The 19,820-nt window shown below is 43.0% G+C and overlaps 1 protein-coding gene and 1 pseudogene across 3 annotated transcripts in view; one reads left to right on the forward strand and one right to left on the reverse strand.

Annotated features, from left to right (window-relative positions):
• Positions 1–10,618: 10,618 nt before the first annotated feature.
• Positions 10,619–19,820, forward strand: part of SPAG6 (sperm associated antigen 6) — a 71,683-nt gene continuing 62,481 nt past the window's right edge. For 2 of the 3 annotated variants that reach the window (XM_055296736.2, XM_055296738.2), the window contains exons 1-2: positions 10,619–10,782; positions 10,869–10,964. In XM_055296736.2, coding sequence (XP_055152711.1) covers positions 10,758–10,782; positions 10,869–10,964 — 121 coding nt within the window. In that variant the 5' untranslated portion in view covers positions 10,619–10,757. The remainder of the gene's footprint in view (positions 10,783–10,868; positions 10,965–19,820) is intronic. The other variant, XM_055296737.2, reaches the window with a different exon arrangement.
• Positions 14,048–14,413, reverse strand: LOC129491990 (translation machinery-associated protein 7-like; annotated as a pseudogene).

A 19,820-nucleotide genomic window follows, 5' to 3' on the forward strand; every position in this document is an offset into this window, starting at 1 on the left:
CTCCCTCTTCGAGTCCAATCAATGCCCTTTCTCCTTTAGGAACGAGGTGTCCTTGGAGTTTGGGGTTTTGTTGGATGATTTTAAATAAAATTATTAAGTTATAAAGTGGACGCCCTGAAGGTTCCCGAAGGCGACTTCATGTCTGTGACTGGAAAGGCCTAGAGGAGAGAGTCCTCCCGCTGGGCTCGTTTGATAGAAAGAACGCGCTCGAATCCCCTGGGAAAGAGCCTTGACCGGCTGACAGGGCTGAGGAGGGGTGGCTGCGCGGCGGGAATCTCAAGATCTGGGCAAAGGCTCGCGTCTCCGGACGCGAAGGCGACGCCAAAATGGGTCCCCGGACAAGGCGACCCTGGGAGTGCCGGCGCCCCCGGCCGGGCAGAGGAGCGGGTGGGCCGAGGCTGGGACATCGCCTCCGAAAGCTGCCGGGACGCGGCGGCTTCCTGCAGAGCCCGAGCCTGCCGGATCCCCAGAGCACAGAAGCTTCTCGGACACAGGAGCTCCCCGTGCGCCCTAAAACCGGGAGAGGAAGGGACGACTTGGGGAAAGGGATTGGGGAAACAGCGGAGAAGTGAAAGCGGCCTAAAATGGGCGACGGCGGGCGAGTCCTCTTTTATCAGTGCAGCAGGCTGCCGGAGCCGCCATTTGGTGGCGGATCTCGGTAGTTCAGTAGCACGTTGTGGTGAACGTCACAACTGGCTTGTCTACGTGGCATCGTCATTTCTTAACCGCGGTTTTACGAAATGCAAATTTCCCCCTGGCCTTCCTCCTCCGCGGGCGTCGACCCCCCTCGGCGCTCCGGGTGGACGGCTCCGGGACGCGGCTCGTCCCTCGGATGGTGCAGCCCCCGCGGCCCAAGACCCGGGGAGAGCCGGGGGTACTTTCTGCGAGGCGCCTTCCCCCGGCTTCTGCCCGCGCCAAAGCCTGGTGGAATCCAGCGCAGCCCTGAAGGCGCGCTTGGCACCCCGATTTTTCGAGACTAGGACGACTCTGAGCCAGCAGCTTTCCTCTCCCTCTCGGGGAGAATCTCATTTCCTTGGGGTGGTGAGGGTGACGGGCATTGTCTTTTGGCCCCGCGTGTCCCTTCCCCGGTCTCCCGCCTCACCCCTCTCCGAAGTGAGGAAGGGAAACGGCGAGCTCAGGCCTGGCGGGAAGGAACCAACCCGACGAGAGGCGGCTCCGCGGGGAGGGTCGGTTGGGATCCCGCCGTAGCGCCTCCTGCTCTGCCCGGTCCCCCCCGGGGTCGGGGAATGCCAGTCATTTCTGTTGAGTGCTAGCAGGGCCGGTGTCACCACCTCGGGTGGTCGAGGCTTCGAGGTTTTCATGAAAAGCCCCCGAAGCGTGAGGCGCCCGCCCAGTGGAGAACAAAGGGCGGAGGGGCGAAGGCGAGGCGAGGCAGCGCGCGCGGCTCCCTTGGCTCGACCTAGCTGGGAGTCGGCGGCGCGGGCAGGGCTCACTCCCGGCCTAGAAACGGGATCCCGCCGCCCCCGCCCCGCAGGCGACCGCAGGGATCCCATTCTTGGAGCCCAAGCTGCCATGTTGCCTTCGCGGAGGGCGCCAGTCACTTGACGCTTCCGAGACAGCGAAGCCCCCAACCCGAGAGCCCTTCGGCCGTCTTTGCCGCACAGCTGCGGTCAAAGCCCGGAGGGACTGCGGGACGCGGGCGGGAGCGAGAGCCCTGTGGGCGGACAAGCCGGCGCGGCCGCGGCGCTGCAGCCGCTTCCCTTGCCACCTTCGTTCCAGGGGCTGCGGGGCTGCGCGCTCGGCAGAGGCTCGGTTGCCAGTAGCAACCACACGACGGCGATTTGCAGCCAGGGCCGCCGCCGCAGCCGCTGGTACCTCTGCCTCCTCCTACACCTCGGGCTCGAGCATTTGAAACCCTGGGGGTTGCCTTCGGTGACATCTCTCGCCCCTACCTCCGGTCCTCAGTCTCCAAAATCCTCAGCTCTGCTCAAAAGCCAGCGCCCCCGGCTGGGCCCTGCCCCCACCGCAGACAATAGGGGCGGCTGGGAGCGCACAGGGCGGCGCGCGCCGCGAGCAGCGGGCACCTGAGCCCCCCAAATCCGGGCGCGTCGCTGAGTCTCAGCCCCAGGTGCCCTCTTCGCGGAGTTGATCAGCAATTCTTTTTCAGTGGCCAATTAGAAAGCTTTTCTTGACATCAGAAATAAGGGTGGTGCCAAAGAAAGAAGTCAAACGCCCACTCCCTTTCTAATAACATCGACACAAAGAAGAGCTCATGGTTGCGTCTGCGCTTGGTAACAGTGGCTTTCCTCTGGGTTAGAGCCACAGGCACAAGCACCCGCTGCTATCTTTCTTCTTCGCCTACCATGAATATTTTGCATGAAATCCAGAATGTAACCATTTGCGTTGGCTTAACTGTTGCATCTGGATACTAGTTATTTATCAGTGGATGGAACACTTTTTTTTTTTTTCATTTCATTGGATGATCCGCATCAACCCTTGGCAGTGTGGACTGCGTGGTTTGAAACATAAAGAAAACGACTGGCATTAACCCTTGAGGGATCTACTTTTTCTGTGGCTCTAGGACACCAATTTAACTTTTTTTAAACAAGAGAAATCTTGTTAATGTTTTAAGCAGGTTTTATTGAAGAAAAGTCCTTAAAGTATCCGGCTAAGTCTTTTATTTAGCTACTAGGATAACTCGGGAAATATGTGCATTGCCAAATTTCTTCGCTCTTAACAGTTGTCCCGGCTTTCTTAGCTGAGTGGTCTTAATGGGTTAAAATTTCTTGTAAATCACAAATGTGCTGAAATTTCCAAGTTTAAAGCTCCCTGAGGATAAGCACCTGCCTTACTCATCTTTGTAAGCTTCAGAGTCCTTTGAACATAACAAATATTTGTCGGACTTCCAGGGAATTTCAGAAGTTTCAACAACTCTTATTAGGAAAAAAACCTAACTTACTGATAACTAGCACAAAGCTTGGATATCTTTAATGAACTCAATGAAAAGCTAAACAATTTCCAAGCTGGTAGCATTATCAGATATTCTCATTCATGAATATTTAACTTAATTATATTTCAAATGCCATGGATTGTATGTTAAAATATCTGACAGATGTTTTCAGGATTCTAAGGAGAATGACAAATTGTACATAAGAACTTGAAACTGCTAATTTCTCATCTAGTGTCTAAAAATTTGGTTAAATAGCCACAAGTAAGGTGCAACTTTAAAGTGCTTTCATACTTCCTGATAGCACAGACATGGCATTAACTGTCTTTACAGCTGGACAGGAATGCTTAAGGATCTAGCGTTAGATATTGCAAATCTACTAAGACAAGGTACCTTGAAATATCCTCTTTAATTTAAATAAGCTTTAAAGCATACTGAAAATAGTATGTCTCAATCACAAGTGATGGTAAACTCAAATTAATGCCTCCTGAAATGACTCTTAGGTATATTATTAAAAGAGGTTCACCTTTAAGCTTCACAAAATATCAAGTTCATTAAATAAGACAGTTTACCTAAAAGAAGAAAGCACTGCTTGGTTCCTAGAGGGAGCATAACGACCTGTAGCTTGCCAAACCACCCCCATCAGCACCTTAAAAATAGGAAGGCAAGGCTTTAGTGAAAAGTTCCTTTCTACGGTCTTTCAAGAAAGAAAAGCTCCAACAACTTGCTTTGGACCAAGTTAAAGAGATTATCTCCCTTTTTCATTACGACTGTCTTTCAATGAATTGAAGGATAAGATCAAAGTGCATTCATATTCATGTGAATTATCGCTATTGACTTGAATAATGATGGATTTCATTGTTTTATTTAAACTGAAACCAGGAACGCTGCTGCTTTTGAGGCTACACCCCTAAGGCTGTAGAATTTCTTCTCTGAGGACTCAAAAGCCAAGCAATTAGGTCTGACAACCACGTCATTTCCATAATGTACTTCCGTACAGAGGACTTTTTATTGGAATCGGTTACATTTCTATAGAATCTTATTACCACTCAATTTTTGACTTCTTTCCAACCTTCTCAACAAAACTCCTAAGTTCGGCAAGTACACTTCCAAAAAACTTATGAGTAAATTGTACTGAGAAGATACAGCGATGTTTCAGAAGCTTTTGTTAATAGCTGTTCATGAATCAGACAAATTAATGTTATCAGTAATTACCTCAGGAGAGTGTTTTTGTTTTGAACATGATACATTACAGTTTTTCTAGGGTAACTGAAGAACTCAGTTACAGTAAGCTTGGGAAAATGTGTTTACCAGCTGTTTCTTTCTAAATATGTCTCATGACAATTTTCTTAAAACATTTTCATTGGGGTTTTCCTCAAACTGTCCCATCATTTTCTAAGCAGATGGAAGTTGCTAGATTCAGTGGAACTCCCCCTCACTTTCACCAAATGATCACTCTGCTCAAATAATTCTTAATAAAATGCTTATCAGTTTGGAGAACACTTTTTAGGAAATTCATTACAATAAAGTAAGCTTGTCATTGAATTCTGCAAGCAATCTTTAAAATAGACTTAGGAAACTGCATTTTCCTGAACTTTAATATACACAATTTATATAGCCTCTCTAAACCTAAAAAGAGATTCTAGTGCAACAAAAATCTATTACATTATCATGGTCTGAAGTGGGTTCTGGGAATATCCTTTCTCAGAAAGAGAACTGATTCAGTTACTTGGTTTCTCTCTTAAACTTTTGCCATACATTTAAGGCATTATACATAAACCACATTTTTAAAAAATTCAATGTTTTTCTATTCAATTGGGCTACAAGAGATCTCTATTTTCATTTACCCATTGTGTGTTTTTAGTATTGCAAGACACTCTTTAAACCAGGAATTAGTAAATTGTTTCTCTTTGGGATATGATCATATATATATTGAAATTATTTGCATACGTTCAGCTTTACTTGTAAATTTCCAGGACTGTTACCCTTGATTTATAAGGAAAATGATAAGCAATTGCATATTATTTCACCAGGGCAAAAAAAAAAAAAAAAAAAGCATTCCTTGAATAAAAAGCATTTCTTTATAATTCAATTCCTTAAGACCAGATTTGTCTTACTAATGGGAAAAGTATTAGTATTTTCTTCAAATAGGTAGTTCATCTTTTATATTGTTCATATAGGAACTTTTTTCACTGTAAAAAAATTAGGTAATATTGGAGTAGGAGGTAAAGTAATCCAACTTTAGCAATATTTAGATGTTTTCTCTGAAATGTCAAAAAGCAAGGGTCCAAACTGTAGTGCAAGCATCTCCTCTGAAAGAATGAGAGATGTAGTGCCACCGTGCTCTCGAATTTAGCCTACGTTTCAGCGGAGCTCACTCTCTGCTCAGATAATCTCTGGGGAAAAAACGGACAGATAGTCAGGTTAAACAGGAAACACTATTTCTTTTTTCAAAGGTTTCAGAAACCTAGAAAACCATCTCTCGGTACTTTTGCAGTAATTTCCAGGAGTCAGAACATACAGTCCATTATTCTTCAGAGTAACCAATGCACAAGACATTTTGGCTTGGGACTTGATATCGCGAAATGACGTCAAAAAATTAAAAAAAAAAAATCGAGGCTCGCACATGCGCAATGAGGTGCAGCTGCTTTTTATTTTTTTGTCTATATCAGCTATTGGCTCTTATCCCCGCCTCTGGGATCCGGCCTGCGCCGCGGGGTCCTAGGGGGCCGGCCGGTGTAAGGCGGTGCGGAATTCCGCACCCTACTCCAGCAAGAAAGAGCCTGAAGCCCCTCCCCACCTTTCCCGGCCAAGGCGCTCTTCTAAGTCCCGCGCGCGGACAGCCGGGGCAAAGTAGGCCGACCGGCGCGGCCGCAGCGAGTTTTCTGGCAGCGCCAGCGCTGCGGGGCCTGGGTTCCTGGGTTACGGTCTCCGCCGGCTCCGGGCTCGCCCCCGCAAGTTGGCCGCACCATTCCCCCGCCCGCGGGGCAGCCGCTCCTCCGGGAGGCTCCGGCAGGGACCTCCGCCCCGGCCCCAGCGCGGCAGTGCGGCTCCAGCTGGAGGCCTGACCCGGGAAGCAAAGCGAAACAACAGAGGCCTCCTTCCTCGCCAGCCGCCCGCCGCGCCTTTCCCAGCTCAGGCCGGCGGCCCGCGGCGCGGAGGGAGCGAAAGAGTCGGGGCCTGCCCCCTCCACCGCCCGCACCTCGGCCGCCGCGCCGGGGTCCGCCCCGGGAGGCCCGCGGGAGGGAACCCCCGGCCCGGCCCGCTAGGCGCTTCCGCACTGGCGCCCTGGGGCCGCGCGCCCTCGCCCCTTCCTCCCGCGACACCCGCGGGGCCCCCGCCCGCGCTCGCGGCCTGCTCCTAGCGCCGCCTCTCCCGTTAGAAACTTCGCAGACACCGCGAAGCTGCTCGTTGGAGTTGGAGAAACTTGGGAAGAATGGGAAAAGCCGAGGACGCCGGGGAGGACCACGTTCTTCCCTTGCCCTCGGCCCGACAGTCCTGTCCACATTGGACGCGGCTGCCTGCCAGCGCCCGGGAGCGCGGACCCAGTGGACACCCCGCTTGGGGACCCGCCGGTGTCCGGCTTCGGCTCTAGGCGGGCGGCCAGCCGCGGCGCAATCCCTGCGGGACACGCACCTAGGGGATGCGTGGCCCGGACGCGGTCTTGGTGGGCTCTCTAGAGTCGTTTCTTATGTGGCACTTTCTGTCTTTGCTGTGTCCTGCACTGATTAAAGGGTGGAGAGGATAGTACGGACCTTCTCTGACACAAGTCCAACAACGCCAACATTTTAAAGGGGTGGGAGGTATTGAGCGGGAGGGCTGACTGGCATCTGGAGCAGGGCGCTTAGTGTTTTCCAGCTCGTGATGCAGGCTTTGGGCACAGTTTTGAATTACTTAAGAAAACGCACGCGAGTCTAAACGGAAGATATTTATATCACACTCACACACCAAGCTCCAATAATTTGTTTTTATGCATGTCACCACCGCCTTAGAAAACGGCATGCAGCATTTCGGACTTATACATTGAAAGCCCCCATTTTTAGTATCAATCACTTCGCACTACATGGTGCCTTTTGGGGAAGCAAAATTATTCGTGTGTGGAATCCCCCAATCACGGGTTTCTTTGGAAGTGGAAAAGATTAGTTCCATCTCTTCATCCTCTGAATTACTGGAAAGGAAGACAGGTACAGGTATATATTTAGGAATTTGGGGCCAGTTAAACCACTGTCATCTTGACATTGACCTTAACACTGAAAAGAAAAACTTTAAAATGCAAAGAGTTGACTTTAAAAGGTTTGAAAAGCCAAGAATAGGGAGTAAGGCATAAACACAAAACATGCACAGAAATTTTAATCTTCCCTTCCCGGATGGAAGTGAACAAGTCTCTTCTCTGCTGACAAACTTGATGAAATAACTGGATGGTCGGCTCAGACCTAAAATCCTGACATTATTTCCCAAAAGAGGCGCGATGCACCATTTAAGATAGTCATGTTTACTTTCATCATTATAGGTAATATTTCTGTTCCACTAACTTGGTTATGGACTAAGTAATGCTTTTATTTTTAATTCCAGTATGTAACTATGGAGTTATTTTAGTAATTTTAAATTTAGTGTTTGCAAAATGACTAATGTAGTCTCATAACTTCAGTAATTACATGCAATTGCCAGTTGAATGCCTTCTTAAACGCTAACAATGATTTTGGGGAAAAATTATTTTAGGGGAGGGAAATTTCATAGCTGCATAGAACTCAGCTAATTTTTATTAAAAACAAGAAGACTTTTGTTATATAAATGATGTTTTTAGGTATTCTCACTTCTTCGCCTATTTTACCATAAGTCCCTCATCTTTGCCCCCAAAACACTAATAGCCCTTAGAGCAAGTACAGCCCTTAAAACAGTGGCAGACTGCAGTACATGCCCATTGAATGAATGCAGGCTGCGGTATATGCTGGTAGAATGAAGTGATGTCTATCTCCTGCTAGACTTCATGTCCTGGAAGAAAGGCACATTCTTTTATTAGCAAGGTATTTGACACACGTTGATAATGAATACGTGTTAGGCTTGATGCAGAATATATATAAACACTTGATTCATCTCAATGACAGTTTTAAAATGCAGATGTTAATATCTAATTAGCATATATAAATCTTTAAATTTTAAAATTCAGCTAGGAACTGAAGAAAAAATACATGGATGTTAAAATTAGCAAAGCTTCTTTTAGGCATGTCTAGCATATATTCCCATGATAATAGGATTTTCTGAATTCTCAAAGGAGATATGCAAAGAGACACAACAGGATTTTCAAACTGGCTATATTTTGTTGTCATTTTCAGTCTCATTTTCATAAATAAAGGAGGAATTATTTGAAAAAGTGATTTTGAAGTTACATATTATGATTAGCTTTTTACAAAAGTAGCCAAAGGCTTCCAAACAAACCTTTCATGGAAACACTTTTTTGCAAGTTGTTCAGCTAATGGTCCATTCTCAATCAAATGTATAGTCTTATGTGCCAGTTACATTGTATATCTCTAAAGTCAGCTGGTACTTTAAGAACAGTAATCTTCCTGTAATACTTCTTAAAATACCGAAGTATCCCTTTGAATTGTTTTCTTTTTCATTGCTTAACTGTTAGAGGTGTGTATGTGATCATGGGACATTCATTTAACTTTAGAAAACAGAATAGTATTTTGTTTTAGAGTTAGTACATTGAACAATGGGTCAGGAAATACAGATTGGTTTTCTTGTCAGTAAAAGTAATCTGTCATTTTTATGCTTGAATTACTGATAATTTCACTTATATGCATATTATAATCACTCTGTGTTACATACATTTCTCCATTTAGTTTTTAAGATTTTTTAAGAAGGAACCTAGAATAAAGAACAAAGATCTAGCTTCTTTAATATGTCCAATTTCAGATATGAAGTAGGCATCCTATATTATGTTTTATCAGGAATAATACAATTTAACTTAAAGATATTGTTAATAACAGATACTCAGACTCTAAAGTAATTTACATAGCTTTTGAACGTATGTTTTCAAAGAACTTAGTAACATCCCATACTGTGTTATGTTTATAGGTTTAGACCTCTCCCCCTCTATTGAGCTCTTAACACTTTTAAAATAGAAAACAAATAGTAAAGCCATTGCTAAAAATGGCAGTTGGAGTAGCTTAAGAGTTTGAATTGTTTGTTTAAGGACTGAAACCAAATATAAAAACTTTTAGTTTTAAGGGGATTTTTTTTCATCGTTCAACAAGGAACTGAAAATTACAAGGCTTATTTGCAATCTTAATTATTTACTCTGTTTCCTCCCACGTCTCTAAATGGGAACGCACAACTTTAATTTTAAAGGACATATTCCCATAGGGAAATATAGATATCACTGTAAAACTTACGACTTTGAGTTAAGTAAAAAGATTGTGGCCATCACTGGCTTTTGAGCTGCAGAAGCAGAAGACATGTACCTGCCCTTCGGGGGTATTAGGGACCCGACTAAACGCACTTATTCTTCTCTCTGATTGCTCCAACTATTTGGAGCTCCACAAAATATCAGGACTTCATCAAAAGCTCAGTTAAGGGTGAGATCTCAAAGATTGTTATAGAGGACTCATTCCAAATATAGAACTAGTTAAGTTTGCATGCTCCCTTCTGTTGAAGAAGTATCAAGGAGTTTCCTGTCTTGGCACTACTTAGCAGCAGCTGCGGCTATGTATCCACTTGACATCTGGTGAAACTGTAGTTTCTGATGGAGGAACATTTAAAGTTGACAACTGTCATTGAAACAACTGGTATATAGTTTTCAAAGACAAGCTAGAAACCAGTAATAGACTAAGTACTTCAATTTTGTTGAAAGAAACTGGGTAAAGGGTTCAAGTTATATAAGATAGGGAAGTCTGGTTTTCCAGGTAAAGGTTCTCTCTCCTTTTCTGTTGGAGATGTCATTCATCAACATAACGAAGCCTAAATTTAAAAGACTAAGACAAAATGTTTACAAATCACATAAAAGTGAGGAAACAGCAAAATTAGTAGTCATTAGGAGAAAGCCAGGGAAGACAGGACATTCATCACATCCTTTCCTCATCTGCTTTCCTCACTGAGTCTCTGAGTGCTCATTAAATGCTTTCAATACAGTGTAATTAAGTGTATGAACATGGTTGTCATGCTCCTCCAGGAATCTTGAAACCAGGAATGCCAGGTATATAACATGGGGTTACAAAAGAAAACATGGATTCTTAAATCAGTGTTTTACTGTCAGTGCAGTGTTAAATGTCAATGCAACACTTAAGTTGCATTGACATTCATGTGTTGATCGGATTGTACAATGTCACGTGTGAGATTTCTGGGGACCGTCGAAGCTCAGACAACCCAGGGCTGCAATTTACTCGTCTGGCTGCACTCGAACCAGGCTCCCTTGGCGCGTGGGTCTTTCCCAGCGCTTGGTCCCGACTCACGCCGCAATCAGGACACCACGCCGATGTGGGGTGGCTTTGTAAGGAGCTCCGACCTCCAGGAGGTGCAGGGATACTCGACGGCGCGCGATGTGCCGGCGGCTCGGCGAGCCTGGCGCGCTGACAGCCCCAGCAGTCCGAGTCCTCGAGCTCGGGCGTCTTCGCGCCGCCGCCCCGCGCAGTGCTCCCGGGCACCGCGGCCGTGACGTCACGCCCGAGACTGGCCGTTGCAACAAGACGGCCGCGTTCCGGTTCCGGTAGGTTGCCCGGGAGACGCGGGTACACAGAGAAGCGGCTCCCGTCGGAGGCCAAGTCATCGCCACGATCGCCCCTTTGGTGGACTCGCAGGCCGAACCGCTTCCTCGCAGAGCTCGAGGAGGGCAGACGGCGGCGGGGGCGCCATGAGTCAGAGGCAGGTGCTGCGAGGTAGGGCCGAGGCGGGCAGGTGCCCTAACTAGCTGGCGGCGAGGAGACCCGGGTGCTGTGGGCTCCACCGACTCTCTCTCCCGCAGTGTTCGAGCAATACCAGAACGCCAGGACCCAGTTCGTGCAGATGGTGGCGGAGCTGGCGACTAGACCCCAAAACATCGAGACGCTGCAGAACGCGGGTGAGCCCGGAGCCCGAACCCGCGTCTCCCCCCGCGCACTGAGTCCCCGACGCCTCCGCCCCGCTACCCTGCCCGTGGAGCTCTTGGGGAGCCGCAGGGTGGGGACCGGAGTTCGCAAAAGCATCCATTCTTTTCAGCAGGTCTTTGGGGGTCAGGCCGAGAGGGTGAAGCTTCCAGATGGGTGTGGGAGGTGCCCGATGTCCCTATTTCCATGTTCATTGCACACAGGCAAGTGTCAGGTTGAAAGTCGAGGCCCTAGGAATTGCCTGGAAGTCATTTTACGTGAATGGGACTCTACCCTAATGAGACCCATTTTATCCAAGTGCCATTTTGCGTGCCACCCTGCCTTTGATCACCTTCGACTTCCTCACAGCAAAGCAATTCCAGTGGCTTAGACGTGATTTCTCGTCTTGCTTTAGTGAAAGGGGAATGATATGCTTGAATCTTTTCCAAGAAATTCCAAGTAGGTAGACACCAGACTTTGCGAAATCCTTGTGGCAAGTTCATTCTACTCCTCAGTCCGGACTCTTGCAGATGTGAGATGGGGAGAGAGGGGAAGAGATAGGGAGAGAGATCTTCTTATCTCATAACATAAACTGATAAGAGAAAAATGATTCTTCCTCCTCCTCCTCTTCCTCCGCCTCCTCCTCGTCCTCCTCTTCCTCCTCCTCCTCCTCCTCCTCCTCCTCCTCCTCCTCCTCCTCCTCCTCCTCCTCCTCCTCCTCTTCTTCTTCTTCTTCTTCTTCTTCTTCTTCTTCTTCTTCTTCTTCTTCTTCTTTTCTTCTTCTTTTTTGGATGATTCTACCACCATCTGAACTGTAAGGTAGCATTTTATCACTACTGTGTCATGAGAAATCTTTAGTTTATAGGATGTGATCTTTAAAACTAACACATAATTTAAAAAATTAATATGTTGACAGCAAGAATACTTAGGTGTAATGATTACTCTGGGTTTCTTTGAGGGGAATTACTACTGCACCTATGTGATACTTCGTTTTGTCACTAGGATTTTTGGCATTTATTCCTTGTGTGTTTTTATTGGGGGGCATGTATTTACAATAAAGTATATTTTATAATCTTCTAAACGCATTTTAGTTTGAAATAATTGTAGATTCACAACTGTAAGGGATAATACAGAGAGATCCCGTGTACCCTTTACTCAGTTTCCCCCAATGGTAACATTTTTCAAAACTGTAGTGCAATATCACAAGGAGGACACTGACATTGATAAAAATTCATTGATCTTATTTAGGTTTCTTCCTTTTAATTGTTCTTGTGTGTGTGTGTGTTTTGTCCTATAGAATTTTATTCCATGTATATCCACCACCAGCACAGTCAAGATACAGAACACTTTCATCATCACAAGGATCCTCTCTGTTGCCCTTTTATAGCCACACACACCTCCTGCTATCCCTAACCCTGGACAACCACTAATCTGTTCTCCATTTCTAAAATTTTGTCATTTCAGAATTGATAATCCTTTGTTCTATAGTTGTTTTATATGGATTAATTTTCTGTATTCTGTGTGTGTGTGTGTGTATGCACTCGTACTCCTCGAAGTACTGAGAACAATACCGGGTACACAGTATTTCATATACACAGACTAACACAGGCTAAGGTATTAGAACATGTGCATTTAAAAGTACATTTTATAGTGTAAACTTTTAAAGTTTTTTCTCTCAGTCCCTCTCAATGGCCTTCGTGAGTGGACACTTACTACTTAACAAAGCTTTACTTTCTGGACAATATGAATATAGCCAAACTAAAACTTTTAAAATGGGAAAATAATTGATATTATTTTTAAATTTTAATACTGAGATGTTAAAGTATACGTAACTTTTAAGATATGGAGTATCATGTTTTAGTGAGTAGTGGCAGGTTAGCTCCTCCCATAAGAGTGCAATGTAGACTTCACAGCGGAATTTAATCCAAATTGACAGTATAAGTGGCTTAGATATAAGATTCTACACTTATGGTCTGGCTTAGGAAAGACAAATACGAAAGGAATATAACTTTATGTTTTGAAATTCTCTGCACTTGACTAATATCTGGGTAGCATGCTAAAATGTTTCTTTTCCTGAGGAACTTACTTTTAACATATTTCGTGTTATCAAGATTCAATTCAAGCATTCCTTCAGCAATTTTAAATAGAGACATAATGAATATTTCAATGTATTTATTCTTTTGATTAAAAAATAACCTGTAAGCTTTGTTATGAAAACTTTTCTTTCTTTTTTTTTCTTTCATTGAGACGGAGTCTTGCTCTGTTGCCAGGCTAGAGTGCAGTGGCATGATCTCGGCTCACTACAACCTCCGCCTCCCAGGTTCAAGCGATTCTCCTGCCTCAGCCTCCTGAGTAGCTGGGACTACAGGTGTGCACCACCATGCCCAGCTAATTTTTGTACTTTTAGTAGAGATGGGGTTCCAGCATGTTGGCCAGGATGGTCTCGATCTCTTGACCTCGTGATCCACCTGCCTTGGCCTCCCAAAGCACTGGGATTGCACCCGGCCAGTTTTCTTTCTTAATAGTCAGTTTACTTAACCATTCAAATGATTTGTTCTTTTAAAAAAATTACGATTTTAAAAAAGTGCTTTAGAATGAGCCTCAGTATGTGTAAATCAATTATACATTATGGTCAAACTTTTTTTCAGTCAAATGCCTTCATCTGGTAGCTTCAGATACCAATGCATTTTACTCCTGACTTTGACATACTGTCTACATATCTAGGAAGATTTTGTTTTGTTTTCTTATTTTTCCCTCCAGTATGCTAAGTAAATATATATCATGGATCCAAGATAATGTAAAAAATATTTTCCATATGGGCATCATGATCAAACCAGTAATTCCCTTGTTAAGAATTTTTGAATTTATTCTATGTGAAAGGAATATTAAAGGTGAAAATTGTCAGTGGAGTTTTTATTTTGTTTTAAGTCTTTGATCTTTTTTATTGTGTTTTTGATATACTAATAAGAGAATTTGCTTTATTAAATATGTCCAAAGTAATTGCCAAAGCAGACAAAGTATGTTGCAAGATCTTTTCTTCAGAGTTATTTGGAAAAGATTAAGTTTGATTTCCTTCTTTTTTTTTTTTTTAACAAAAGTTTATTCTTAAATGTACAACAGCTCCAAGACAACACTAAATTTAAGCTATACGTGGCAAAAGATGTTATGGCAGGGAATAGAACGGTTTAAATACGGATGAAATAAAGGGTCACCATCTCCTCAGGCACAAGGAACAGGTTACTTTTTGCTAGATTTCTTAATTCCACCTGTGGCCAAGGGCCCCTTCCCCACGGCCTTCGCTTTTAGCTCCTCGAGTTTCTTCTGCTCCTCTTTTTGTTTCTGCTTGAAAGCCTTATCTCGTCCATCTCCTTGGCCTGCTTCTTGGGCTGTTTCAGTGGCTTCTTCTTGCCACCTTCGCAGCCGGACATGGCGCCTGCTGCCCCCTCCCCAGACCCTGCCACCGGAAACAGCTGTTTTTTTTGGTGGTGGTGTTGTTTTCGAGACAGGGTTTCACTCTGTCGCCCAGACTGGAGTACAGTGGCGCTATCTCAGCTCAGTGCAACCTCTGCCTCCCAGGCTCAAGTGATTCTCCTGCCTCAGCCTCCTGAGTAGCTGGGATTAGAGGCGCGTGCCACCACGCCTGGCTAATTTTTGTGTGTGTGTGTTTTTTTTAATAGAGAAGAGTTTTCACTGTGTTGGCCAGGCTGGTCTCGAACTGCCGACCTCAAATGATCCACCCGCCTCAGCCTCTCAAAGTGCTGGGATTAAAGGCCTGAGCCATCACGCCTGGGTAGTAAGTTTGATTTCTAAGCAAAATTATTACTAGAAAGAACTGTGTACAAAGCATCTATAACCTTGAGGTGTTTTTTTTTTTCTCACTGAGGTTTTATTCCTCTAAATTAAAAGAACACATGTGAACAATTAAAAAGTTTAATATCTCTTATAAAACTTCTTTATGTACTCTCAAATTCTATATGTTTGAACCATTAACTCTTGCAGCTATTTAAAAAGAAATTTTGATACTTCCCCTGTCTGAATAATTAGTAACACATGACTGTAATAGTAGAGATAATACATTGTTACTTCTACCAATTGTAAAATTTCAGCAATTGGAGGTGTTTTGTTAGTTATAAAATATAAGAAACATGTTTTGTGGCTTATTGGAATACTAGGCCACTTTTAGTTCTGTTTAGGAGGTCTTTTGAAATACACTGATAGAAGCTCCAAGGAAATGACTTTTAAACTTAGCTATATAAAATACACTTTTCCTGAACCAGCTATCTATATAAGTGGGGTAAAGTTTAAAGTATTACTCAAAATTTTACATATTACAACCTATAGTAGAACATAGAAAATCAGTAGTTATGCACATTTTCAGAAGAGTAGGAATAAATAAGTTTGCATAACACTTTAAATGTGCACCTGTATGAAGCTAATTTTCAGATTGAGGCAATTTAATGGGTTCAGAATTCAAGAAAATAAGTCAAATATGTTGTTGACATAAAGTAATTTTAGATTACATGTGTCTGGAGCAGGGCAAAAGCTCCAGATTAACTATCTAGTACCTCTTAATATGCTATGAGGAGGAAAAGCCCTGAGTAAGCATTTATCATGTATTTAAGACATACATTGATAGGTACATGTGCTATGATCCTCTTACAAACCTGCTGTTTCAAAGGATATTGAAACTGAAAAGAAAATTAACAAAGCAACTACAAAAAATTTAACCAATCATGCTATTTAAATTTGACTTTTTTTTTTGGTATAAAAGGAGTCTTAGCAGTTGTGAATATGAATGATAATTAACTCAAAACACTGCCTTCTTTTTAAAAGATAGGGATAGAGAGGTTTGTTACATATGCTTAAGTGGAAAATATGCCAGGGAGCTATACACATTCTGGCTTTGTAGGCACCAAACAATAAGTTCTAAAAACAAAAGCTTAGTCAGAATTTTATTCTGTGTTCCAAACCACTGTTCCTACATGGACCTTGATCTGTTTTGTTAGCTGAGCATTGGTACATAGTAGAAAATAATAGAGTCAGGGTTAGGCTCTCGTTGTTTCCTTAGAAAAAAAATGGACAATTAAAAAAAAATCTAAGCTGTAGATGAGCCTATAAGAAGGCTTACAAATAGCAAATTTCATAGGTTAAATTTTACAGATTAAAGTTTTGATATTTTCAAAAGTTTTTGAAAAGTTATTTAGGTATGCCATAATCCTACTTTACATCTGAATGAGGTTTCAGGACCTTTGCACTTCTGCCTGAAATCTTTCCCTATACTTATTTGACTAACTAATTTCAACTCAGTCTTTATGGCTCTGTTTTGGTGTTGATTTCTCAAGGAAATCTTGCCTGAGCCCTCACAGTAAATTAAATCTCTTGATTTATGGTACCCTTGCTCCCAGTATTTTTGTTTTCCCCACTAAACCCACTAACCCCATTATGCTATGCATAAATTCCATGCATAGCATAATCAAAATGATTAAATAGGATGAAGGAAGGAGTACCTGAATGAGGAAGAAAAGTTTTTTGAAGTAGTAATTGTTTTCACATCCACAGGTTGGATAATTGTTCTCTTCACAAAGTGACTTAGGCCCCAAAGTGGAACTAGAACTCATTTTTAATACTACCTCATTTTGTGCTCTTTCTGCTTTAACTTGTAGGTATTGGTAAACTGTTTTATGTGATTCTAGGAATTCCTAATAAACCTTGGTTTTAACTGTTGAAACAAGTGCTGTCTTTAGGTATTTGAGTACCAATGGCTGTCCAATAACTGGAAAATTTGGTGGCTTTGGAGGTCTCTTTGAGGACTATCGTGGTGTTTGAGTGGAGGTCAGATGCAGAGGGCTAACTTTAATTGATAAATTCCTCCAGGTTTGAGGGAGTGGGATTAGTATTTAGTGTTTAAGCTGGCCTCAGAACTCTAGAGGGCCTTTAGGCTTCCTTGGGCTTCTAATTAGAATCTTAATCAAACCAGGAGCTCTTTAAACGCACGCAGAGGAAAATCTGTAATCCACTGGAAGTTGGGAACCGAGGTAGGTAGTCCTGCAGAGACTACCTTGGACTGAGACCCTGTCTGCATGAAGTGCAGGCTAGAGGAGAATTTTTCAGAGCTCTGGGCTGTCAGCTGGCTGTGAGTTACTGACTGCTCTCCTGGGCTTTTGAAAACACCCAGGGGTAGAATACAGTGAAGTGGGAGGTACTTGGTGTTTGTTGATTGATTGATGTGAGTATATACTTAACATTTCTTGCTTTTTAATCATGCTTTGTGTGAAGTACTTTTTGTTCCTGGGGGCAGAACTTTGGGATTTCTATTGAGTGGTTGTACTGGCCTTAGGAGAAATTCAGGGCTACATCTTGAGAAAAAATTTGGCCTTGTCTTGTAGTGCGTGGAATGGCCTGTGTGAATACAAGTCGGGCCTCCCTAATTTTCAAAGGAAATCTTGATTTTCCCATATACTCCATGCTTGCTTTCATAAGGATGGCTCAATTTAAAATTTATTGTTTATTTAGTTTCTGTTAAAAGTCTTGCTGTGGCTGGGCGCGGTGGCTCACAATTGTAATCCCAGCACTTTGGCAGGCCGAGGTGGGTGAATCACGAGGTCAGGCGATAGAGACCACGGTGAAACCTCGTCTCTACTAAAAATACAAAAAATTAGCCAGGCGTGGTGGCAGATGCCTGCAGTCCCAGCTACTCGGAGAGGCTGAGGCAGGAGAATGGCGTGAATTTGGGAGGCAGAGCTTACAGTGAGCCGAGATCGCGCCACTGCACTCCAGCCTGGGCGACAGAGCAAGACTCGGACTCAAAAAAAAAAAAAGTCATACTGAAAACAAGTGATATTTGTGTGTGTGTGTGTGTGTGTGTGTGTGTGTGTGTGTGTTTAAATGAAATGATCTCTATTCACTTTTCTAAATATTCTGTGTTCTATACCTGTGTCAAGTTAGAATCACTATTAAAGTATATTCATAGGCTAGATTATGTTAGTTTCCCATATAAATGTCTTTGTAGACTTAGTTTAATAATATATCACCCTTTTTAAAAAAAAATTGAGGGATTATTTTAAAAAATAGATGCTTAGATTTTCCAGTAGCTGCTATAAATCTGTAAAGACATTTTCTGTCTTGTTAAATTCTTAATATGAAGATAAACTTGCATATTCAACAAATATTTATTTGTTTATTTATTTGAGATGGAGTTTCACTCTTGTTGCCCAGGCTGGTGTGCAGTGGTGTGATGTCTGCTCACTGCAACCTCCACCTCCTGGGTTCAAGTGATTCTCCTGCCTCAGCCTTCCTAGTAGCTGGGATTACAGGCATGTGCCACCACGCCCAGCTAATTTTTGTATTTTTAGTAGAGACGAGGTTTTACCAGGCTGGTCTTGAACTCCTGACCTCACGTGATCCACCCGCCTCAGCCTCCCAAAGTGCTGGAATTACAGGCATGAGCCACTGCGCCCAGCAACAAAATATTTATTAAGTATTACATGGTATAGGTATAATATATAATATGTTGGTGCTAGATTTGAAATTTCAGGAAAAAAAGTTCCTGCTTATTTTTATTTCACAAAGTGTTTTCCTTTTTATTTTTGCTGCCAGGAAACTCAGTGCTCTGTTCAGAACTCAGTTGCAGTAGCTATCTTTAACCTACATTTCTGATAAAATATCAGTTCTCCTCCCCACTACATAGGGCAGGTGGGACTGTATACATACCTTTGTATACATATATTAATATTTTGGTGTAAACTATTTCAAATATTTTAGAATAGTGAAGTGTGAATAAAATAAAACATTAATTCTATTTAAAGATAGATTTTCAAACTGATTGCCTTCCATACATTTTCTCTTCACATGTTACCCATGAAAACTCTTGGAGCAGATAATCCTGTTAGTACTGTCCTGTTTATTCTCTGTGCTGCCCCATTCCTAATTTCAGTCTTCTGCAAACAGATAGATGTAATTAGGTATTTACTGTAAAAGAGAAAACACATTAGTAAGAGAAGACAGGACTAATTCAACATTGGCAGCTCTCTAAAAAGACTTTCAAATTAAAATAGAGTTTTGTCTGTATGGTATGGGGTGATTTTAGGTGAGGAAACAGTTTGAATGACCCACTTGAGTTCCTTAAAGCTTTATCAATTTATGTTAAAGTGCTATGCACGTACCTGACTTCTTGTACCTAAAAAGAAAACAACTGTGAACACAATATTACCCATTTTGCTTTTATTTTAACTAAAATTTACCTGAAAAGAGAGAAAATTGCACATTCATTTTCACAGCTGGTTTATTCATTATTCAATTAACATTTATTGAGGATCCAAGTATCAGATGGATGTTTAGATGCTGACCATGCAAAAATCGGAGGCACAGTCCCTGTGCTTAAGTGGCTTATTTGCTAATGGAAAGACATATAAATAAATTATTGTTTATTCGAAGGGCACCTTACTCCAGATTTCGGAATGAGGGATATCGTTCAAGGGAGACATCTAGGAGGAGGTATATAATCACACAGATACTGTGCTGAATTTCCTAGGAGTTAGCCAGATAAAATGGCATTCAGGTAGAGGGAACGTTATGTGTAAAGGCACAAAGACAAGAGAAAAAGGTGATACCCGTGGAAAAGGCCAATGTTTAGTTATGACTGGAGCTCAGGGTAATAGGGCAAGGAGAGGAGAGTCAGTCATGATTGGAGAAGAAACAAGTCTAATTATGAAGGGCCTCGTATGAAGTTTAGATTTCTCCTGAAATTGATGGAAAGCCATTGAAGTGTTTTAATTGGAAGAATCATGGGATCCATTTTGTGTTTTAGAAAGGCAATTTTAGCAGTCTTTTGGAGAGTAGATAGGAGGGGATTA

Source organism: Symphalangus syndactylus, chromosome 10, assembly GCF_028878055.3.
Source record: "Symphalangus syndactylus isolate Jambi chromosome 10, NHGRI_mSymSyn1-v2.1_pri, whole genome shotgun sequence".
Lineage (NCBI taxonomy): Eukaryota > Metazoa > Chordata > Mammalia > Primates > Hylobatidae > Symphalangus > Symphalangus syndactylus.